Raw genomic sequence first — 26,234 nt, 5'->3', positions numbered from 1 at the left:
TTCATCACAAAAAATAACATGGGTTTTACGTATACTTCATCCTACTCAAACAACATAGCAATCAAAAATGACTAAAATGCCCTTTTAAAAAAATGATGTAAACACAAAACAAAAATAAAATTATAGCCACTTTCATACTCTTTGGCTTTACAGTCAATAGTTTTACATTTTGACATAAAAAACACAAAAAACATCCCGGGGCAAATCCTGGGCTTTCTTCCTAGTTTTCATTTATGTAATGATATTAAACCAAATGACAAATTAACTTCATCTGAAAAAAAAACATTAAACACGAAAGCATCTTGTCATTATCTTCTTCCTCCTCTTCTTCTTCCTCCTCTTGTTCTTCATTGCTCGATGTACTATACTCACAACTACCTACGCTGTCAGAAATACCATCATTGTCGTCCTCATGAATTTCACCTTCTTCATCAATATTATTTTCATTATCTAAACCGTTGCTTGACATTTCGTGATCATCATAATTGTTTATATTGGCTACACTTGGTATGATGATTTCATTTGATTCAACTTCATCTTCTTGGAATGCAACGTCTTTCTGATGATGATTTTCATCGGTCTAACCACGAGGTTTAACTTTAAATACATCCCACCAGTCCGAGTTGTTTGTTTTCAAAATTGGGTAAGGAATGTAACACCCTTGAGTGGCTTGCATGGCTAAAACAAATAGTTCGAACTTGTTGTATTTTCTTTTGACATTTATCTCGACCAAGTTATATTGTTTGTGAACCTTAACTCCTATGTTAGGTGTTGGATCGTACCAATGACATTTAAACAAAACTGCGGTTTTAATTGGGTAACCAGGGTACTCGACTTCTAAAATTTCCTCTACCTTACCATAATAATCACCTCCTTAGCTACTAACACACAATCCGCTATTGGTTGTTGATTTGTTCAGACTATGAGTTTCTGTGTGAAACTTGTAACCATTGGCAAAGTATACACTATATAATTTCACTTTTTTGAATGGCATTTTGGAAAGGTCAGATATATACTTGTTGTTTATCGGGATCTTACGTGCCTATATGAAAAATGGTAAAACACTTAATTAGAGTTAATTATAACCATAACAAAAAATAATGATTTTTTTAAAAAATACAAGAATAAAACCCACATAGTTTTGAAACCATACTGCAAAGTTCTTCTCAACTTCAGCTGCAAGGACCTATTCCTTTATATCCCCTATAAGTTCATTCAAATTTTCTTCAAATATTTTGTATCACAATTTGAATAACATTTTGAAGTTACTATGAATGTAATAAACAAAATCATGCGTGTTAATGTTATTAATTCATAGAAATTACACAACAAATGATTATTATAATTAAAATTGATGCAAATGTTACGTACCTAATGTAATGCTTGATTTTATCTTCGTTAAGGTGTATGTAAGTTTGGGCAGCATGTACTTCCTCATCAGACATCATTCTATTCGTGAATCTTCCATAATGACGCCCATGATATGAAAATATATCTAACTTGTCGTGGTTAGCATCCGCTTTCTCATCTCCTCCTCCATTATCATTTCGAGGCAACTTTCTATTACATGTGGGGACACCAGTATTGAAATAATGAGAGCAAAATATTGATGCTTCACGTAGCAAGTATGCGTTAACAACGGACCATTCCACTCGAGCTTTATTTTTCACATCATTTTTCAATTGATTTAGATACCTATGGTGAAGATTATTTAAATCAGCGTACAAAATAGCAACATACATTATGATGTACGATACAAACCTTTCAAATGGATACATCCACCGATATTAGACATGACCGACTATCTTTGCTTCGTATGGAAAATGTACTGGTAAATGTTTCATGGAGTAAAAAATACCAGGGACAAAGATGGTCTCTAATTTACATAGTATTATTGGGATCTCGGTTTCAATCATTTCCATGTCTTTTGCTGTGATTGTTGTTGCTGTTAATGTTTTGAAGAAAATACTCAACTCTGTTAATGCTTCCCACACTTGTTTTGGCAACATCTCACGGAATGCAATTGGCATCAATCTTTGCATAAAAACATGACAATCGTGGCTTTTCATTCCGAATAGTCTACACCCTGTTAAAGCAACACACCTCCCCAAATTAGAAACATAACCATCGGGGAAACACAATTTCTCCACCCATTGGCATATGGCCTTCTTTTGATTTTGCTCCAGAGTGTAGTATGCTCTTTCATTATCTTCGACTCCTTTTCTCTTCCTACAATAGAGCTTCAGATCTCTTCTGGCTGCTACATTGTTCTTCATCTTCCCTTTGACATCCATTATAGTGTAAAAAAAGTTTCAAATAAAATTTTCACAATATGCGTAACATCAAAATTATGTCTAATGAGATTTTTTTCCAATATGGTAAATCCCAAAATATGCTTTTCTTTTTCCAACCATGAGCGCCACATATTATGTTTACATCATCAACATTTAGTTCAGCCACTTTTACCAAACATAATTGTTCAATCTTCCTTAAATTTTGTTCACCATTCTTACTTGGAGGAGGACCTTCTATCATTTCACGATTCTTCTTGAACTTATTTTTATCCTTTCTATATGGGTGATTCACCTGTAGAAATCTTCTATGGCAGTCAAACCATGACATCTTATTACCATTCTCTAGTCTGAATGCTTGTGTATGTTTCCCACAATGAGGACATGCTAGCTTACCTACTGTAGCCATCCGGACAACATTGCATATGCTAGAAAATCACTTATTTTCCATATCAAAGCTGCTCTTAGATGGAAATTTTGTTTTAAGGATATATCATATGTTACTACGCCTTCTTCCCATAATTGCTCTAACTCTGCAACAATTGGTTGCAAAAATACATCTATTTTATGCTTAGGGTTTGACGGTCCTGTCACAAGGGCAGTCAAAAACATGTAAGGCTCTTTCATGCATATAGAAGTTGGCAAGTTATAAGGTGTTATAATAATATGCTAAGATGAATATTGCTTTCCAAATGCTTCTTGTGGTGCAAACCCATCTGTACTTAGGCTTGATCTTACATTACGTACTTCTGCTGCAAATGAAGGATGACTTTTGTCAAAGTGCTTCTAAGCTTTTGAACCGGATGGATGACACATTACTCCAGCATCATGTCTATGATTCTCAGAGTGCCATCGCATGGAAGTGGCTGTGGCTTCTGAAGCATATAGTCTCTTCAACCTTGGAGTCAAAGGAAAGTAATGGATTTTCTTGAAGGATACGCGAGAACATCTAGCCAAATTTTTTGACCGTTTGTACCTATCTGCATTGCAGAATTTGCACCGACAAAGATCTTTGTCTTGACTCCAATATATCATACATCCAGACCTGCATCAGTCAATCATCTCCATGAGCAAACCTAGTGCTTGTATTAACTTTTTGCTCTCGTATAAACTACCTACCATATTATTCTCCTCTGGTAACACATCATTTATCAACTGGAAGATAGTGTCATAACTATGCTCAGGTATGAGATACTCTGATTTTAAATTCAATAGTCTAGCTACAGCAGATAGTTGTGTCACTTTTTTTTACATCCAGGCCATAATTCTTTATCGGCTGCATCTAGCATATTAAAGAATTTTTTTTATCTAGTGCATTTGGCTCCTCTTCAGGATCAATATTATTTAAATCAGGAGCCATTGTATCTATGACCATTTCTCTATAAGAACATGCACCTTCTCTAAAATTTGTGTTTGAATCATCAACCCCTAAAAACGTATTGTCATCATCAATTGATGTTTCGCCATGTTTATCCCAAAACCAATATTCGTCAACAAAACCAAAGTTGTACAAATGATGTTTAACAATATCAACTTATGTATATGGTATGTTACGACATTTTATGCATGGGCATTTGATTTATCTTCATCCATGAACCTATGTTGAGTGGTAGCAAAATCTATAAATATTTTCACTCCTTGTATGAAAACAAGCGATATACAACTACTATTATCTTTTCTTTCATACATCCATTTTCTACTTGAATTGTTCTTTGTCTTAAATTTGTAAAGTATAAATTTCAATAACACAATATTAATTTTATGTTCATTAATGTTGATTTGAATTCATATATGACATTTGAAGTAAATATATAGTTACCATACAAACATCGCAAAGGTACCTTAACAACGACTTGTTTCACAAAGCTAATGACCAAATGCTGAACAAATCCTCAAAGTTTTCTAATTTGAATGGTTGAATAACTTTTATTATTGGATAAAGTCTTAGAAAATTAGTAGAATGGTTTAATTGAGATCGACACTTGCAGAACACATATTCAAACAAAGTGTGTATCGATTAAAGAACCTTCGACAACCCTTGATTTCAATGTGTTGGATGGATACTAGGTCATATTAGTGGGTCGATATTATTCAGTACCAGGTTAAAACCCATGTAGTATACGGGTAATTATAAATTTAAATAACATTCATAATAAATATAGATATAGATCTACTTATAATATAAATTCTATATATACAATATTTTCCTTTTAATAACGACTTGATTAATTTTTTTTTTTATTTCCATAGAAAAAATGGCGCCTTCACTTTAGAGATTGCAAATAGACCAAAGTGCCCTTGAAATCTATATCAAAACTAGGTCACAATGAACTTTTAGTTAGTAAAATGAAAAAGACAAAAATAACATACATATAAAAACTAACATATATATATATATATATATATATATATATATATATATATATATATATATATATATATTAACATTTAATAAAGTTAAAAATATGTATTCCCATTACACCAAAATAAACATAAAATATGCATCACTAATTGTGTGAATCAAACAACAATCATATATGTAACTACTCCAAACTAATGTCAAACATCCTAGCAAACTTAACAAAACATCCATCCCACAAACAACCAACTGCATTGATACATAAAAGCTGAATCATAACTGCTCACATAAGGATGCTTTGCACAGCTTCTATGTAAGCCATGGAATTTTATCTGCTTTGATCTCCTTGCCAAGTGGTTTTGAACCTTGTTACAGGTATGCCTTAGATTCCAACTTCTTCTAGTATTAACGTAGGCATTATTTAACACGATCAGAGCTTCTTGCTTCCTTTCAATACCTTCGGCCATCAACATCATTCCCCGAATGAAGATAGCATCCAACTGCCCATGATCAACTGCATCTTGAAGCAACTGTTTCCCTGCTAGTTCTTCCCCTACCGTAAAATACTTCGCCTGACATACAATAATTAATCATACAATTATAAAAATACAAATATAAAAAACTAATTGAATTCTTAATTATCCGATTGCTTAAAAGAAGAGTACCATTCCATCGTTGAAGAGTATGTGTGGGTTGTTCAACTTTTTGCATTTGCTTATGACTTCATATTGTTGAATACTTAATGGACGAAACCTTAATCGATTTGTGTCTATGATTTTATATATTGCGTCTGATGTTATAGAATCCCTAAAGAGTTTGCAACTATAATTCACAAATCAACAAAATTAATCTATTAAACACTAAATTAAATATGTATATAAGTATAATATAAGTAATGCACATCATACTTACACTAACTGGCACTTAAAAGCATCGATTGGTGAATTTCCTCCAACCGTAGTTACTATTTTTTCGATCAAGTACGACAACAAAGCAGTAATTCTTTTTCATTGTTGTCTTGTTTGCATTCTTTCTGATGAACATCTCGCTGCCATTATGTTGAAATGCGTCTAGTGTAATTCAAATTATATAACAACAACGATTTTAGGGTTTATTGATCAACGTGCCAGAATTTTGATTGTTGGGAATGGAATGTAGATGATCAATTGCCGATAAACTTAAATGACGGGATAAGTCTGACTACAAATTATGGCGCCTAAGTGTTTAGACTATGAATTGACATAATTGCCCTTTAACATACAAAGGTTACTACGTAAATGGTTAGGGTATTTTTGTCAATACCTACTGGCATTTTTGTAAATAAATTGACATTTTAAATTTAAAAAGATGAAGCTAAATAAAATTATTGATTAAATTTAGAGGGACGAATTTAAATAAAATTACTGACATAAGTAGGATTTGAACCTGCTACTTCAGGTAGGAAGTAAGACGTGTGTGCGAGCTAAACTAAATTAACTTCTGTTTCTTCTAATTAAAAAACCATAATATTATGCTCATTAATATTGCAACCCATATGTTATCCATGGACACCATAAGCCACTACTATGTTGACCAATGACCCATATGTCATCCATGGACACCATAAGCCACTACTATGTTGACCAATGAACCAAATGTCATCCATACGTCATCCATGGACACCATACGCCACTACCATGTTGACCAATGGCCCATATGTCAAACATGGACACCATACGCCACTACCATGTTGACCAATGGCCCATCTGTCATCCATATACACCATAAGCTACTACCATGGTGACTAATGACCCATATGTCATCCATATACACCATAAGCCACTACCATGTTGACCAATGTCCCAAATGTCATCCATATGTCATCCATGGACACCATAAGCCACTGCCATGTTGATCAATGGACCATATGTCATCCATATACACCATAAGCCGCTACCATGTTGACCAATGACCGATATGTCATCCATATACACCATAAGCCACTACCATGTTGACCAATGACCCAAATGTCATCCATGGACACCATAAGCCACTACCATGTTGACCAATGGCCCATATGTCATCCATATACACCATAAGACACTAACATGTTGACCAATAACCTAAATGTCATCCATGGACACCATAAGCCACTGCCATGTTGACTAATGGCCCATATGTCATCCATATATATCATAAGCCAATACCATGTTCACCAATGACCCATATGTCATCCATATACACCATAAGCCACTACCATGTTGACCAATGACCCATATGTCATCCATATACACCATTAGCCACTACAATGTTGACCAATGGCCCATATGTCATCGATGGACACCATAAGCCACTACCATGTTGACCAATGGCCCATATGTCATACATATACACCATAAGCCACTACCACGGTGACCAATGACCCATATGTCATCCATATACACCATAAGCCACTACTATGTTGACCAATGACCCAAGTGTCATCCATGAACACCATAAGACACTACCATGTTCACCAATGGCCCATCTATCATCCATGGACACCATAAGCCACTACCATGTTGACCAATGACCCATATATCATCCATATACACCACAAGCCACTACTATGTTGACCAATGATCTATATGTCATTCATATACACCATAAGGCACTACCATGTTGACCAATGGCTCATATGTCATCCATATGTCATCCATGGACACCATAAGCCACTACCATGTTGACCAATGGCCCATATGTCATCCATATACACCATAAGCTACTACTATGATGACCAATGACCAATGACCAATATGTCATGCATATACACCATAAGCCACTACCATGTTGACCAACGACCCATATGTCATCCATATACACCATAAGCCACTACCATGTTGACCAATATCCCATATGTCATCCATGGACACCATAAAGCCACTACCATGTTAACCAATGGCCCATATGTCATCCATATACATGATAAGCCTCTACCATGTTGACTAATGTCCCATATGTCATCCATATACACCATAAGCCACTACCATGTTGACCAATGACCCATATGTCATCCATATGTCAGCCATAGACACCATAAGACACTACCATGTTGACTAATGACCCATATGTCATCCATGGACACCATAAGCCACTTCCATGTTTACCGGTTGACCAATGGCCCATATGTCATCCATGGACACCATAAGCCACTTCTACGTTGACTACAGTTTTTTGTTAATTTTTAAGCAAGAAAGATGTTGAACTCGAAAGTAAAAGGAGCATCCGGTGTGAAGCCAACTAAATTCATTGCACCACAGGTTATGAAACACAACAGGATATCAGCTGCAAAATCTGTAAATAGACAATTACAAGATGAAGAAATCGACTTCCCAATACCAACAACCACATCCAAAGCACCTATAACATCTACCATCAAAAGCCCTAAACCTATATCATTAACATAAACAATGACTACCACTTACTCGACATCACTTACAACTTCCACTTCGCCCTTAGAAAATACATCTAAAACTTTAGTAACTGGAACAATACAATCCTTAATACTTACATCAATAACCAAAACTTCAACACCTATATCATCTAAGCCGTCATCAACACCGACACCCCCTACCACATCATCAACACCTATATCTACTACCACAACCTCAAAACCTGCATCTACACTACCATCCTCTCTACAACTACAGTAACTACCACACCCTACTTAAGTAAAGGAACTACCACAGCCTCAACATATACATCTATCCCAACACCTACCCGAAAATATACCCCATCAACAACACCTATCCCAGAATCTACCCCATCACCAACACAACCAACCATGAATGAATATGTAGTGGAAAGTGTAGAAGGTGAAACAATTCTTCTGAAGATTGTGGACCAGATAGATGTTTAACAGTTCATGTTTGGAAAAAAATGTGAGTTACCAATCAAATCTTAATTACAATTTTTTCTATGTATAACCTTTTGGTTTACACGGACATATCAATTCATAACTAAACACATCACATGATTACTTGCAGGCTAATGCCACCGGGTGCTTGTGCACACTTTATTAGTCAGTCATTTAAACAAAGGGTAAATCTAAAAGGGTACGTTTGGGGACAAGTAAGCAAAGAAATGCGCAAATTATATTGGGAGGAGTTTCATGTAATTAGCTATATGTGATAAAATTTTGTTTGGTAAACATTTACACTTAAGTTATGTTTGTATTGTTAATGTGTAGAAAAAATGTTGTTGGGATGAAACAATAGACTCGCTAGTGACGCATGCTTGGGCAAGGAAAGAGGCACAAAGTTATGGCCAATATCTCTTCAGCATGCGGAGCCCAAAAAGAAACAAACATGTATTTAAACCTACTCATATTCCATAGGAATTCTGGAACTCCTGGCAATTAAAATGGAATACAAAAGAATATAAGCTAAAATATGAGCAGAACAAGAAGAATAGGCGTAAAGGTGTGGCTGATGGAGTAGCAAAACCAACACATAACGTTGGATCCGCAAGTCATTTAAAGATAGCTTCTGATTTTGGTAATTTTTTTAATGGTACATCGTATCAATGTTTATAGATGTTTATTTGTATATTTGATATTTTGTATGGTATTTATGCAGAAGAGGAAATTAGTACATAATCCACCCCATAGTGAATTGTTCCTGTATACACACACGAAGAATCACGATGGAGTCACTTTCACAAATGAAAAAGATAGACAAATTCATGTAATATTCATTTCAGTGTTAAACTTTTATATTGTAGCTACTCCATAATATCATTCATAAATTTGATATCTTTTAACTTATAATATTTTTATTTTGTAGATGGCCTATACAGAAAAACGGGAAGAGTTGGAAGCTGAAGGTGTTGAATTTGAGGAAAGCTATTTTATGCTGTTGTTGGTGGTCATGATAAAAAAAGAAAGACTTTATGGATTAGGCTCTTTTGCAAAGGCGGTTCCCAATAGGAACGGTAAAACAGATGTATGTTACATTCCGGAAAAAATGATAAAATAGAAGAAACGAGGGAGCTTGTTGCTAAACAAAAACAGGAAAATGAAGAGCTAAAAGAAATGATGAACGCCCAACAAGAGGAAAGCAAAGCAAGGGTCGGGCATCTTGAAAAACAACTTCAAACGACATTGGATCTTATTAATGTCTTTACACAACAACAACAATAGTAGGTTGATATATGTTTATTTGCAGATTATGTATTTTAGAGTAACAACTTTCTTAATTTTTTCCATGTAATAAATAATTATTGTATTATTTTATGACATAATGGTTTTGATTTTTTTGTTTTTCATATATTACTACAAAATAATTTGGATATAATTTATAAATCAGTTATCTATCGGTCCATATGGAATATGGTATATAATATACACCACAAAAATTGCTAGGGATTCATGACCACAGAATTTGCTAGGAAGTCATCAAACGGAATTTACTAGGGATTCATGACCACGAAATTTGCTAGGGATTCAGCACGACGAAATTTGCTACGGAATCACCACCATAGAATTTACTAGGGAATGGCCACCATGGATTTTTCTAGGGAATGACCACCACGAAATTACTAGGGAATCACCACCACCGAATTTGCTAGGGATTCATCACCACATAATTTGCTAGGGAATCACCACCACGGAATTTGCTAGGGAGTCACCACCACGGAATTTGCTAGGGAATCGCCACCACAGAATTTGTGATGGAATAACTACCACGGATTGTGCGATGGAATCCTACTACGGAATAAACAACGGAATACCACCTACTACGAATTTCATTATGTTGTCACATTTGTGACGGAATTATCTTTTCTGTTGCAAACCCTCGCTACGACGTTTTTAGGGACGAAAATAGGTCATTGCAAATTCCGTCGCTATTCGTCTTTTGCAACGGAATTGCAACTTTTCACGACGGATTCCTTCCGTAGCAAAAATGTGTTTTTCTTGTATTGTGATACGTAAAAGTGTTTCCCCTAAAAATAATGTCAACTCTCCCAAAATATGAAGGATTTAGGACACACATTTTTGCATGCCCTAAAATTAGTGTCACAAAAAGAAAAACACGGAGGGCACGTAATCAAAAAAGCATGTCGTACAAGCCTGTCATTTTATAATTTTTCACGAAAGAAAGAAGTGCGTTTTCCATCCTTTAATAACTAGCAGGGGGGGGGGGGGGATGAAATCCTCAAAAATTAAAAACCCCGCCGCCTTTTAATTAACATTAATTAACATTAAGAACCCTTGCCAAATTCAAAAACTCAATCAAGATCCCAACCTTTTCTTTTTATGACAACTTTTAATTAACATTAAGAATGTGATTGTTAAAAATATAATTTTAAATAATATAATAATGAATAGAGTATAATGAATTAAGAATAAATAATCTCGAAAAAACAGATTGTACGTTTCCTTCCTATATTTCTTTCTTCAATGCACGTATTTGACCATTTCTTGTAAATCTCTTATTTATACAAGTGATGCTTTCATTTAAATGGAAAACTGAGGAAGGAGAGGGAAATCACAATTTTAGATTAATTGGTCGAATTTGGTAATGAAACTTAAAGAAAAGAAAGATGTTTGGGGAATTTGCATCCGGTTTTATCATCATTAAGTGTTAACACCGAAATAGTAAAAAAAGTTGCAAATTTAGTGAGATTTCATATGTGTTTGTCGATGAGATTGTTAGTTGAGGAGTCTGGTCTTCGTTTTGACCTCATGGCTGATCGCTATAGAGACAAAGCGTGGGCTCATGTTGCAGAGTGTCTACAAGGAAAGAATTCACATTAACTTTAGGTGTAACTTGTACTAAAAAGATAAACAAGTACTATTTGTGTTAAAACTATAGTCTAGAACTTTAACTTTGTTATAGAAGATGCGAGCAAATCTGAAAACTAAAACAAAATACAATAAATGCATATTAGGCTCAAATAGACATCAACATATAAGTGTTAACACCTAAACTTATAAGTGCTAACACCTAAACAGGTACAAATTTGCTATGTTAGCAAGATTTTATATATCTTTGTTTATGATCTTTACTAAATCGTTGATCAGTTAGAAGTCTATCATTATTGGTTCCCTTCACCAATGGATATATAGGTATATATTTATAGATTTGAGACATATATATATATGTAACTACTAGATGTCGGTTTGACACTAAATATCATGTTGTTTTCAAACTAATGTAATCAACTTTAACAATGTGATAGTTAAAAAATATAATTGTACACAATATAATAATAGAGTTCTGAATGAACCAAGAATAAATAATCTCAAAGAACATATTGTAGCTATCCTTCCCATATTTCTCTATTCAATGTACATAGAGTTGAGTATGATCCATTTCATATAAATCTCTCATTCCGTACAAGTGATGCTTTCATTTAAAGGGGAAGCTGAACAGGAAGAGGGAAACAAATATTTTGGATAAATTGGACGAATTTGGTAATAAAACTAAATGAAAAGGAAGATGTTAGGGGAATTTGCGTTCAATTGTATCATCAATAAGTGTTAACACCGAAATGAGCAAAACGTTGATAATTTAGCGAGATTTCATATGTTTATCGACGATATGTATATGTATTAAATCGTTAATTAGTTGGTAATCCGTAGGTGCTGATGGTTCCCTTTACCAACATATATATAACTAGGTGTGAGACCCGTGTAGTACACGGGTTGATTTAAAAAAAACATAAACATTATATTAAAATGTAAATAGAAAATATTTTTTAATGTACAACTTTAAACTAAGAAAGGAATAAACATATTTATTGCAATTTAATATCATATATATATATATATATATATATATATATATATATATATATATATATATATATATATATATATGATATTTAATACTTTACATATATAAGTATATTACTTTAATTTTAAAAAATAAAACAAACCAAAAATTGACTATTGAATAATATTTATTTCAAAAATACCACAAAATGACAAGTGTCAAAACTTATGAGAGATTGACATGTGGCAAAAAAATAACCTTTATTTATTAAGGAGGATTAGTTTTAATAGTGTTAAATTCGATTGATAAATGTTTTAAATGCGTTTTTAAAGATTTGATTTTCCCAACTTATTAACAATAGAAACAATTTTATTTTACGTATGATGTCAACCACCGGTCCAAATATGACAAATTTGCAAATTTTGAGTTGCCAGGCGTATAGAAAAAAAAAACCCACCGCTCCTGCCCATGTCCAGAAGAATAATGTGAGTTGGCACGCGTTAATAGATGTTGATGCATCCATTAGCCACCATGACATCCTTCAGTAAGAAGGATGGTTCCTGTTGAAAATTGTCAACGTAGCCACACCTACATATATAAACGATATCAGTACTACTTCCCACAAACATAACATCTCTCTCTCTCTCTCTCTCTCTCTCTCTCTCTCTCTCTCTCTCTCCATACAAACAATAATGGCAAAGTCGAACTCTAATCTTTGTGCAGTTGTTCTTTTAATATCAATTCTAATAGTAGCAGCATCAGCAGGGAGTTTTTACGATGACATGGACATCAGTTTTGGGGGTGAACGTGCTAAAATTCTGAATGGAGGTCAGGATCTTTCACTTTCACTCGACCAATACTCTGGATCGGGTTTCCAGTCGAAGCACGAGTACCTGTTTGGAAGGTTCGACATGCAACTCAAACTAGTACCAGGCAATTCTGCTGGCACCGTCACCACATTCTACGTGAGTACCATCGATCGGTTCCAATCTTGAATTTCATATCTGAATTATATATATATTGTGATCACTCATTTGTATTAATCTTTTAAAGGCTGATAATAACCATGTCTTTGTATTAAATCACATTAGTTGTCATCACAAGGTGCGGGTCACGATGAGATCGACTTCGAGTTCTTGGGCAACTCCACGGGAAACCCTTACACAATTCACACCAATGTGTATTCACAAGGGAAAGGAAACAAAGAACAGCAGTTCCACCTTTGGTTTGACCCTACCGCAGCCTTCCACACCTATACCATCGTATGGAACAGTCTAAGAATTATGTAAGTCACGCATCCAACATAAACATTAATTGGTTCTCTTCCTTTCTCATGTTTTTCTGCTGTTCCTATATAAAGCTCTTTGTCTCTGCAGTTTCTTAATAGATAACATACCAGTAAGGGTGTTCAATAACAATGATGCTGCTGGAGTCCCATTTCCCAAGAGCCAACCCATGAGGGTTTATGCCAGCCTGTGGAACGCGGATGACTGGGCAACCCAAGGTGGGCGTGTGAAGACCGACTGGACTAATGCGCCTTTCACCGCGTTATACAGGAAATTCAATGCCAATGCCAAAAAAGTTGGTCCCAATTCAGTATCTACAAGCTCAATAAATGATAACCAGTCATGGAGTACCCAAGGACTTGATGCAGCTGGCCGAAATAGGATCCGATGGGTGCAAACCAAGCACATGATCTACAACTACTGCAACGACCGCAAACGGTTTCCCAATGGTATTTCAGCGGAATGCAAGACCTCTAGATTCCTTTAAGCCTGCTTACTAACTTGACATCCATATTTTTTATTCTTTATTGATCGATTTCTGATCTTCATGATTATTTATTCTTTGATTCATTGTAAACATTCAAATTGAAAATACAAATAAATACACAAGTATAAGATTCCATGTACACTTTAAAAACGCATTGTCTAACAGCACACTACAATAATTGAAATATCTTTTTCGTTCATATCTAATTATATAGTTTAGTTGGTCAAAATCGAAAGTTATTAGTAAAAACATTATAATTTCTAAAATCCTTTTTTTTCGACACTACATACAAACTTCATTATGTGCAGAATTAACAACAAAAAATGATCCTAGTGGTCTATCATTGTTTTCGATAGGAAACATTGTATGTGGAAGAAATGACTAAAGTCTCGTACGCCTTAGTTAATTGTAACTTCATGTATGATACGTTATGCACTAGATCTTAAATTGTAATGTAGTGGGAGGCAGTAGCAGGTTTTTGTCAAATACAAGAAAAAAAATTAGGAAGGGATGAAGTGGTCGTTATGCTATTTGAAAAGCACTTATGTGGTTACCTTACCTTTCAGAAGAAAGAAACTAGTCTTAGAAGGCTTCAATGATGTAGATAAGAGAGGTTCTAGATATTTAGGGAAAACCATAACAGGGTTTTTGTATACCATTGCGGGTATAACCATCAGTTGGATATCCATGTACACTTTGGAAAGAGTATTCATCTATTAACCATAGAAGCATAATGAATGGAAATTGAAAAAATTATTCTTAGAACTTATTTGGTTGAAAATTTTCATATATTTGGGCAAAAAAAAGACTGTGTCCTACTTTATTAAAAGCACAGTGCATTTCACCTTTCAAAGAATCTAATCATTCATGATAGAACAAAATATGTGTAGATAAAGTAACGGTTTATCAAACAATCAATAAGCCATTGGACTCGGAACCCGAAGAAGATCCTTGGTACTAAGAATCTAGTAGACATGTTTTCCAAGGCAATCATGCTACAGAAGTTGAATCTATGTAAAGCTTCAATTGGTTTCCAAATACTTGGAAAGATAGTAGGAAAGAAGGAAGGCCTATAGAGAGATGTGGTTAACAAAGATTAAGTTTAGGTGGCAGAAGATTGGTTGATTATTTTCCACCTGGGATATTGTGAGTTGAGGAGCCTGATCTTTCTTTCAACCACATTGTCGCTATGAAGACAAAGGAAAGGGCTCCTATTACGGAGTTGCTACAACGAAAGACTTCTCGGTAACTTTAGTTGTAAGTTGTACTAAAAAGATTAAAAAGTACTATCACTACTAAAAAAACAGCCCTTTAATGTCACGCGAACCATAACACACACTGATTTATGATACATAAAAGTCCCCATGATACTCCAACCACCCCATAAATTGGTTATTCCTAAACGAGTCATGAAGGGTATAACGAACATACGCTGTCTCCACATTGGATCAAGAACAGGGTCAGAAGGATCAAAAACTGCTAATTCATACTGGGCCATAGAACCGGCCCAACCAGCGACCAAAGCTGTATGCATTATATGAACAGAAAGCAAGCGTCCGAATCATTCAATACAACGGTATGGACACAATACGAAGGCAAACCCATGGAAATACCCCTTTATGAAAGAAAAATGACACTACGTAACTTTATTGCATTGGAAATATACTATGGCTATGTTATGGACCCCCTCTTTAGTGGATTATTTTAATGCAAGGGTTCAGCTCTCCCAAAATTTGAAGCATTTAGGAGACACATTTTTGCGTGCCCTAAAATTAATGTCACAAAAAAACATGGAGGGTACCTATAAAAAAAAGCATGTCGTATAAGCATGTCATTTTGTAAGTTTTCATGAAGAATGACACACATTTCCCATCCTTTAATAATTAGTAGGGGGGGGGGGGGTTGAAATCCCGAAAATATTAAAAAACCTCGGCGCCTTGTTCTCTAATCATCTCCCATTCGTCATTTTGATGTCTATGATGCGTCTCCTCCTTCTTCTATACAATCATCTACCGAAGAAACCTAATGACATTTCGCGGTTGTGCATCTCTCTTTCATCTTTTTGCAGCTCTACAAAATGTTTAGGTTTATAGGGTTCATTAAATCTCGTCCTTTACACACATCATTTCTTATTCTCTCTTTCTTATTCATTAACACTCGTTCTCTCATGACTCCTCTGACTTGGCCGCCTAAAATCTTCCCTCCATTGTGCAGTTGTCTTTGCCGGAGTACATGTCGTTACTAGAGACTAGAGTGAACATTGATGTCACCTAAGCCTCAGCAAGCCTCCAATGTACCCGATCTCTCTCTCTCTCTCTCTCTCTCTCTCTAACTTGGTAATAACTTATTCGCTTTATAAGTATATTATTTTTTGAATCTTTTTAGGTTTGAAATATTGATTATGATTGGAAATTGTTTTCATTTGTTACAAAATCCGATTGTTACTTTGTAATTAGTTTGACGATTTTTATTGATGATTTAGTGTTAGCGTTCTTAATTTTCCTTTAGGTTTGTGCTTTCTAATACGAAAAAGACTATAGATAGTTTATTTTCATGGAATGTTTGCTTTTGCTTGCTAAATTTTCTGTAGGGGAGTTTGTAAATGTATGGTATTACTGTGCATTTAGCAAATCGATTCTCCATTTTATTACCATCCTGAAATAGAAGATAAAACTATGTAGGTTGTTATACATGGTTTTTGTATTAATAACAGTTGTGATAACTTAGAAGATGAATCCATGAAAGCTAAAACGGTGACTTTTATGTAACCCATTAAAGAAATAAGAAACCTTTTTTTTTTTAATAATCTTGTTTTATTTAATTTGCAACCATTTGGATTCTTGGTAAATTAAATGAAAGTGGAAAAGAATCCTGGAGCAATGAAGGAGAAACACACGTGTGACTGTCATTGATGGAATCTCTAGTCGAATCAAACATTTATTCATTTAATATTATATCACTTGCTATTAGTTTTTGAGTATTGTTTTTTCTATAGAGAGGAGGCAACTAGCGTAACTGGATCTCTTGCAATAGGTGTAGCATACTTTGGTGTCATAGAATCGACCAAAAAATGGATTGAAGAAACACATGTGAATCTTAGAGGTCCCTGGGCTAATATGGAAAGATAAAGGACCAAAGGGACTATATAAAGGATCGGTTGGGTCTCATGTTTCAATTGTTGCGTTTGAGGTAGGTGAATTGGTCTGAATACAAGTCTTAATCGGAGATGGTGTATTGTTAGGGGAATTGATAAGATATGATGAAATAGTTTTTGTATTACATTTATTTAAACATTGGAATGATTATTATTATTTGACATACTATATATTTTTAAATGGATTGTCTTTTTTTTAATGATATGCTATTTTATATTTTGAGACAATAATTGTCATCTAATTTGGAAATTATTAAATCCATTTAAAAAAATATTTTTTTAAAACCTTTAAAATTGTCTTTCTTTATGACACAAGCTTTAATGATACGCATTGTGTGTCGTAAATGCGTGTCGTAAGGTTACGACACATAAATGCGCTTGGTCTTCCTTTATGATAGGCCCTTCAGTGACACGCATTTGCGTGTCATATGTATCCTTCTATGACACGCAATTCTTGTCATTAAAGGATATTTTTCTATTAGTGTATTTATCTAAAAAATAAGGTCCAGAATTTTAACATTGTTACAAAAGATGCAAGCACAAATGAAAACTTAATAAAAATACAATAATTGCATATTAGGCTCAAATAGACTGCAACATATAAGTTTTAACACCAAAATGGGTAAAAATGTGCTAAATCAGGAAGATTTCATATATATTTGTCGATGATTTGTATTAAATCCTTAATGAACTGGAAGCCAACGTTGAATAGCTAATAATGCTTGTATGTATTTATACATTTGAGACATGAATAACTATTAGATGTCGGTTTGAAACTAAATATCATGTTGTTTTGAGACTAATCTAATGTTTTGTTACTATAGTTTCAATCTCTCGTGTAAATATGTGTTATGTTCACTGGTAGATACATGTTCATCCCATTCATGATACCATTTTTTTCTTGGTTTTTTTCAATAAATCCGTTAAATTTAAGAAAAAAACTATAACAAATATAAATATTCAGTTATCACCATTAAATGGTAATTTCTTATGTAGCCTCTTTAAAGAGGTTCCTCGTCCTCAAACGACATCTTCAATTTCACACCTTTAGTAAATTGCAGTCACAACATCAATCCTATGATGAATTTACTTTCCCTTCCAAATTTCAAGAAATCAGTCAAGATCCCAACCTTTTCTTTTTATGATAACTTTTAATTAACATTAAGAATGTGATTGCTAAAAATATAATTGTACATAATATAATAATGGATAAAGTATAATGAATTAAGAATAAATAATCTTGAAAAACAAATTGTAGGTTTCCTTCCTATATTTCTTTATTTAATACAAGTAGAGTTGCATTTGATCCATTTCTTATAAATCTCTTATTCGTACAAGTGATGCTTTCATTTAAAGGGAAAACCGAGGAAGGAGAGGGAAATCACAATTTTAGACTAATTGATTGAATTTAGAAATGAAACTTAATGAAAAGAAGATCTTTGGGGGAATTTGCATCCGGTTTTATCATCACTAAGTGTTACCACCGAAATAGGTAAAAAAGTTGGAAATTTAGTGAGATTTCATATGTGTTTGTCGATAAGGTTGTTACTTGAGGAGTCTGGTGTTCCTTTCCATTTGATGGTCGCTATAGAGACAAAGCATGGACTCCTGTTGCGGAGTGGCTACAAGGAAAGACTTCACAATAACTTTAGGTGGTTGAAAATTTTCATATATTTGGGCAAAAAAAGACTGTGTCGTACTTTATTAAAACCATAGTGCATTTCACCTTTCAAAGAATCTAATCATTCATGATAGAACAAAGTATGTGTAGATGAAGTAACGGTTTATCAAACAATCAATTAGCCATTGGACTCGGAACCCAAAGAAGATCCTTGGTACTAAGAATCTAGTAGACATGTTTTCCAAGGCAATCATGATACAGAAGTTGAATCTATGTAAAGCGTCAATTGGTTTCTAGATACTTGGAAAGATAGTTGGAAAGAAGGAAGGCCTATACAGAGATGTGGTTAACAAAGATTAAGTTTAGGTGGCAGAAGATTGGTTGATTATTTTCCACCTGGGATATTGTGAGTTGAGGAGCCTGATCTTTCTTTCAACCACATTGTCGCTATGAAGACAAAGGAAAGGGCTCCTATTACGGAGTTGCTACAACGAAAGACTTCTCGGTAACTTTAGTTGTAAGTTGTACTAAAAAGATTAAAAAGTACTATCACTACAAAAAAAACAGCCCTTTAATGGCATGCGAACCATGGCACACAATGATTTATGATACATAAAACTCCCCGTGATACTCCAACCACCCGATGAATTGGTTATTCCCAAACGAGTCATGAAGGGTGTAACGAACATATGTTGTCTCCACATTGGATCAAGAACAGGGTCAGAAGGATCAAAAACTGCTAATTCATACAGGGCCATAGAACCGGCCCAACCAGCAACCAAAGCTGTATGCATTATATGCAAAGAAAGCAAGCGTCCGGGATCATTCAATACAACGGTATGAACACGATACGAAGGCAAACCCATGAAAATACCCCTTGATGAAAGAAAAAAGACACTACATAACTTTATTGCATTGGAAATATACTATGGCTATGTTATGGACCCCCTCTTTAGTGGATTATTTCAACGCAAGGGTTCAGCTCTCCCAAAATTTGAAGCATTTAGGAGACAAATTTTTGCGTGACCTAAAATTAATGTCACAAAACAACATTGAGGGTACCTATCAAAAAAAAGTATGTCGTATAAGCATGTCATTTTGTAAGTTTTCATGAGGAATGACACACGTTTCCCATCCTTTTATAACTAGCGGGGGGGGGGGGGGGGGGGGGGGGTTGAAAACCCGAAAATATTAAAAAACCTCGGCGTCTTGTTCTCTAATCATCTCCCATTCGTCATTTTGATGTCTATGATGCGTCTCCTCCTTCTTCTGTACAAACATCATCCGAAGAAAACCCAATGACATTTCGCGGTTGTACATCTCCCTTTCTTCTTTTTGCAGCTCTACAAAATGTTTAGGTTTATAGGGTTCATTAAATCTCGTCCTTTACACACATCATTTCTTATTCTCTCTTTCTTATTCATTAACACTCGTTCTCTCATGACTCCTGTGACTTGGCCGCCTAAAATCTTTCCTCCATTGTGCAGCTGTCTTTGCCCAGGTCGTTACTGGAGACTAGAGTGAACATTGATGTCGCCTAAGCCTCAGCGAGCCTCCAATGTACCGAATCTCTCTCTCTCTCTCTAACTTGGTAGTAACTTATTCACTTTATAAGTATATTATTTTTTTAAACTTTTTAGGTTTGAAATATTGATTATGATTGGAAATTGTTTTCATTTGTTACAAAATCCAATTGTTACTTTGTAATTAGATTGACGATTTTTTTTGATGATTTAGTGTTAGCGTTCTTAATTTTCCTTTTGGTTTGTGCTTTCTAATACGAAAAAGATTATAGATAGTTTATTTTCATGGAATGTTTGCTTTTGCTTGCTAAATTTTCTGTAGGGGAGTTTGTAAATGTATGGTATTACTATGCATTTAGCAAATCGATTCTCCATTTTATTACCATCCTGAAATAGAAGATAAAACTATGTAGGTTGTTATACATGTTATTTGTATTAATAAAAGTTGTGATAACTTAGAAGATGAATCCATGAAAGCTAAAATGGTGACTTTTATGTAACCCCTTAAAGAAATAAGAAACCTTTTTTTTTTTTAATAATCTTGTTTTATTTAATTTGCAACCATTTGGACTCTTGGTAAATTAAATGAAAATGGAAAAGAATCTTGGAGCAATGAAGGAGAAACACACGTGACTGTCATTGATGGAATCTCTAGTCGAATCAAACATTTATTCATTTAATATTATATCACTTGCTATTAGTTTTTGAGTATTGTTTTTTTTATAGAGAGGAGGCAACTGGGGTAACTGGATCTCTTGCAATAGGTGTAGCATACTTTGGTGTCATTGAATCGACCAAAAAATGGATTGAAGAAACACATGTGAATCTTAGAGGTCCCTAGGCTAATATGGAAAGATAAAGGACCAAAGGGACTATATAAAGGATCGGTTGGGTCTCATGTTTCAATTGTTGCGTTTGAGGTAGGTGAATTGGTCTGAATACAAGTCTTAATCGGAGATGGTGTATTGTTAGGGGAATTGATAAGATATGATGAAATAGTTTTTGTATTACATTTATTTAAACATTGGAATGATTATTATTATTTGACATACTATATATTTTTAAATGGATTGTCTTTTTTTTAATGATATGCTATTTTATATTTTGAGACAATAATTGTCATCTAATTTGGAAATTATTAAATCCATTTAAAAAAATATTTTTTTAAAACCTTTAAAATTGTCTTTCTTTATGACACAAGCTTTAATGATACGCATTGTGTGTCGTAAATGCGTGTCGTAAGGTTACGACACATAAATGCGCTTGGTCTTCCTTTATGATAGGCCCTTCAGTGACACGCATTTGCGTGTCATTTGTATCCTTCTATGACACGCAATTCTTGTCATTAAAGGATATTTTTCTATTAGTGTATTTATCTAAAAAATAAGGTCCAGAATTTTAACATTGTTACAGAAGATGCAAGCACAAATGAAAACTTAATAAAAATACAATAATTGCATATTAGGCTCAAATAGACTGCAACATATAAGTTTTAACACCAAAATGGGTAAAAATGTGCTAAATCAGGAAGATTTCATATATATTTGTCGATGATTTGTATTAAATCCTTAATGAACTGGAAGCCAACGTTGAATAGCTAATAATGCTTGTATGTATTTATACATTTGAGACATGAATAACTATTAGATGTCGGTTTGAAACTAAATATCATGTTGTTTTGAGACTAATCTAATGTTTTGTTACTATAGTTTCAATCTCTCGTGTAAATATGTGTTATGTTCACTGGTAGATACATGTTCATCCCATTCATGATACCATTTTTTTCTTGGTTTTTTTCAATAAATCCGTTAAATTTAAGAAAAAAACTATAACAAATATAAATATTCAGTTATCACCATTAAATGGTAATTTCTTATGTAGCCTCTTTAAAGAGGTTCCTCGTCCTCAAACGACATCTTCAATTTCACACCTTTAGTAAATTGCAGTCACAACATCAATCCTATGATGAATTTACTTTCCCTTCCAAATTTCAAGAAATCAGTCAAGATCCCAACCTTTTCTTTTTATGATAACTTTTAATTAACATTAAGAATGTGATTGCTAAAAATATAATTGTACATAATATAATAATGGATAAAGTATAATGAATTAAGAATAAATAATCTTGAAAAACAAATTGTAGGTTTCCTTCCTATATTTCTTTATTTAATACAAGTAGAGTTGCATTTGATCCATTTCTTATAAATCTCTTATTCGTACAAGTGATGCTTTCATTTAAAGGGAAAACCGAGGAAGGAGAGGGAAATCACAATTTTAGATTAATTGATTGAATTTAGTAATGAAACTTAATGAAAAGAAGATCTTTGGGGGAATTTGCATCCGGTTTTATCATCACTAAGTGTTACCACCGAAATAGGTAAAAAAGTTGGAAATTTAGTGAGATTTCATATGTGTTTGTCGATAAGGTTGTTACTTGAGGAGTCTGGTGTTCCTTTCCATTTCATGGTCGCTATAGAGACAAAGCATGGACTCCTGTTGCGGAGTGGCTACAAGGAAAGACTTCACAATAACTTTAGGTGTAAGTTGTACTAAAAAGATAAACAAGTACTATTTGTGTTAAAACTATAGTCTAGAATTTTAACTTTGTTATAGAACATGCGAGCAAATATGAAAACTAAAACGAAATACAATAATTGCATATTGGGCTCAAATAGACATCAACATATAAGTGTTAACACCTAAACAGGTACAAATTTGCTATATTAGCGGGATTTTATATATCTTTGTTTATGATCTTTACTAAATCGTTGATCAATTAGAAGTCTATCATTATTGGTTCCCTTCACTGATGGATATATAGGTATATATTTACAGATATAAGACATATGTAACTACTAGATTTCGGTTTGACACTAAATATCATGTTGTTTTCAGACTAATGTAATGTTTTGTTACGATAATTTCAATCCTCGTTTAGATATCCATTATGTTCGCATGGTAGATAAATGTTCATCCCATTCATGATACCATTTTTTTTCTTGATTTCTTTCAATGAATCCGTTAAATTAAGAAAAAAAATCTATAACATATATAAATATTCAATTATCAACATTACAAGGTTATGACTAAGACAAATTGTTTTAACTGATGTTATTTCCCTATAAACATGCATTTTAGATTGCAACACATTTGAGAACTCAAAAAAACAAATAATGGTAAATTTCTTAGTTACCCTCTTTAAGGAGTGTCCTCGTCCTCAAACGTCATCTTCGGTTTCACACGCTACAGTAAATTATAACATCTATGTACTTGTTCAAGCCTATCACAAATTTACTTTCCCTATTAAATTTCAAGAACTCAATCAAGATCCCAACCACTCCAAAGAAATCAATATTTGCCGACTTTTAATCAACTTTAAGATTGTGATAGTTAAGAAATATAATTGAACATGATATAATAATAATGTTCTGAATGAACCAAAAATAAATAATCTCAAACAACATATTGTAGCTATCCTTCCCATATTTTTCTATTCAATGTACATAGAGTTGAGTTTGATCCATTTCATATAAATCTCCATTCCGTACAAGTGATGTTTTCATTTAAAGGGGAAGCCGAGGAGGGAGAGGGACACAAATCTTTTGGATAAATTGGTCGAATTTGGTAATAAAACTAAATGAAAAGGAAGATGTTAGGGGAATTTGCGTACAGTTGTATCATCAATAAGTTTTAACACCGAAATGGGCAAAAGGTTGATAATTTAGCGAGATTTCATATATATTTGTCGACGATATGTATTAAATCGTTAATCAGTTGGTAGTCCGCCGGTGCTGATGGTTCCCTTTACCTGACAGATATATAATTAGTTTTAGTTTTAATTAGTTTTATGGATTTTATTTTCCCTTATTAACAATTAAAACAATTTTATTTTAGGTATGATGTCAACCACCGGTCCAAATATGACAAATTTGCTACTTTTGATTTGCCAGACGTATAGAAAAAAAAAACCCACCGCTCCTGCCCTTGTCCACAAGAATAATGTGAGTTGGCACGCGTCAATAGATATTGGTGCATCCATTAGCCATCATGACATCCTTCAGTAACAAGGATGGTTCCTATTGAAAACTGTCAACGTAGCCACACCTCTCTATATAAACGATATCAGTACTACTTCTCACAAACATAACATCTCTCTCTCTCTCTCTCTCTCTCTCTCTCTCTCCATACAAACAATAATGGCAAAGTCGAACTCTAATCTTTGTGCAGTTGTTCTTTTAATATCAATTCTAATAGTAGCAGCATCAGCAGGGAGTTTTTACGATGACATGGACATCAGTTTTGGGGGTGAACGTGCTAAAATTCTGAATGGAGGTCAGGATCTTTCACTTTCACTCGACCAATACTCTGGATCGGGTTTCCAGTCGAAGCACGAGTACCTGTTTGGAAGGTTCGACATGCAACTCAAACTAGTACCAGGCAATTCTGCTGGCACCGTCACCACATTCTACGTGAGTACCATCGATCGGTTCCAATCTTGAATTTCATATCTGAATTATATATATATTGTGATCACTCATTTGTATTAATCTTTTAAAGGCTGATAATAACCATGTCTTTGTATTAAATCACATTAGTTGTCATCACAAGGTGCGGGTCACGATGAGATCGACTTCGAGTTCTTGGGCAACTCCACGGGAAACCCTTACACAATTCACACCAATGTGTATTCACAAGGGAAAGGAAACAAAGAACAGCAGTTCCACCTTTGGTTTGACCCTACCGCAGCCTTCCACACCTATACCATCGTATGGAACAGTCTAAGAATTATGTAAGTCACGCATCCAACATAAACATTAATTGGTTCTCTTCCTTTCTCATGTTTTTCTGCTGTTCCTATATAAAGCTCTTTGTCTCTGCAGTTTCTTAATAGATAACATACCAGTAAGGGTGTTCAATAACAATGATGCTGCTGGAGTCCCATTTCCCAAGAGCCAACCCATGAGGGTTTATGCCAGCCTGTGGAACGCGGATGACTGGGCAACCCAAGGTGGGCGTGTGAAGACCGACTGGACTAATGCGCCTTTCACCGCGTTATACAGGAAATTCAATGCCAATGCCAAAAAAGTTGGTCCCAATTCAGTATCTACAAGCTCAATAAATGATAACCAGTCATGGAGTACCCAAGGACTTGATGCAGCTGGCCGAAATAGGATCCGATGGGTGCAAACCAAGCACATGATCTACAACTACTGCAACGACCGCAAACGGTTTCCCAATGGTATTTCAGCGGAATGCAAGACCTCTAGATTCCTTTAAGCCTGCTTACTAACTTGATATCCATATTTTTTATTCTTTATTGATCGATTTCTGATCTTCATGATTATTTATTCTTTGATTCATTGTAAACATTCAAATTGAAAATACAAATAAATACACAAGTATAAGATTCCATGTACACTTTAAAAACGCATTGTCTAACAGCACACTACAATAATTGAAATATCTTTTTCGTTCATATCTAATTATATAGTTTAGTTGGTCAAAATCGAAAGTCATTAGTAAAAACATTATAATTTCTAAAATCCTTTTTTTTTCGACACTACATACAAACTTCATTATGTGTAGAATTAACAACAAAAAATGATCCTAGAGGTCTATCATTGTTTTCGATAGGAAACATTGTATGTGGAAGAAATGGCTAAAGTCTCGTATGCCTTAGTTAATTGTAACTTCATGTATGATACGTTATGCACTAGATCTTAAATTGTAATGTAGTGGGAGGCAGTAGCAGGTTTATGTCAAATACAAGAAAAAAA

The 26,234-nt window shown here is 34.2% G+C and overlaps 2 protein-coding genes across 2 annotated transcripts; both read left to right on the top strand.

The window, feature by feature from the left end:
* The first annotated feature begins 13,072 nt into the window (after nt 1-13,072).
* Nucleotides 13,073-14,304, top strand: LOC128125922 (xyloglucan endotransglucosylase protein 1-like). Its single transcript, XM_052765926.1, has 3 exons — nt 13,073-13,351; nt 13,478-13,671; nt 13,763-14,304. Exons 1-3 carry the CDS (start codon nt 13,079-13,081, stop codon nt 14,157-14,159), a joined length of 864 nt encoding a protein of 287 aa, XP_052621886.1. The 5' UTR covers nt 13,073-13,078; the 3' UTR covers nt 14,160-14,304.
* Nucleotides 14,305-24,647: 10,343 nt separating this feature from the next.
* On the top strand, nt 24,648-25,734 carry LOC128127454 (xyloglucan endotransglucosylase protein 1-like). Its single transcript, XM_052765925.1, has 3 exons — nt 24,648-24,926; nt 25,053-25,246; nt 25,338-25,734. The coding sequence occupies exons 1-3, from the start codon at nt 24,654-24,656 to the stop codon at nt 25,732-25,734; spliced, it is 864 nt and encodes a 287-aa protein (XP_052621885.1). The 5' UTR covers nt 24,648-24,653.
* Nucleotides 25,735-26,234: the final 500 nt, after the last annotated feature.

This window comes from Lactuca sativa, chromosome 7 (genome assembly GCF_002870075.4).
Source record: "Lactuca sativa cultivar Salinas chromosome 7, Lsat_Salinas_v11, whole genome shotgun sequence".
Lineage (NCBI taxonomy): Eukaryota > Viridiplantae > Streptophyta > Magnoliopsida > Asterales > Asteraceae > Lactuca > Lactuca sativa.
This window is presented reverse-complemented; position numbering and strand designations above follow the sequence as displayed.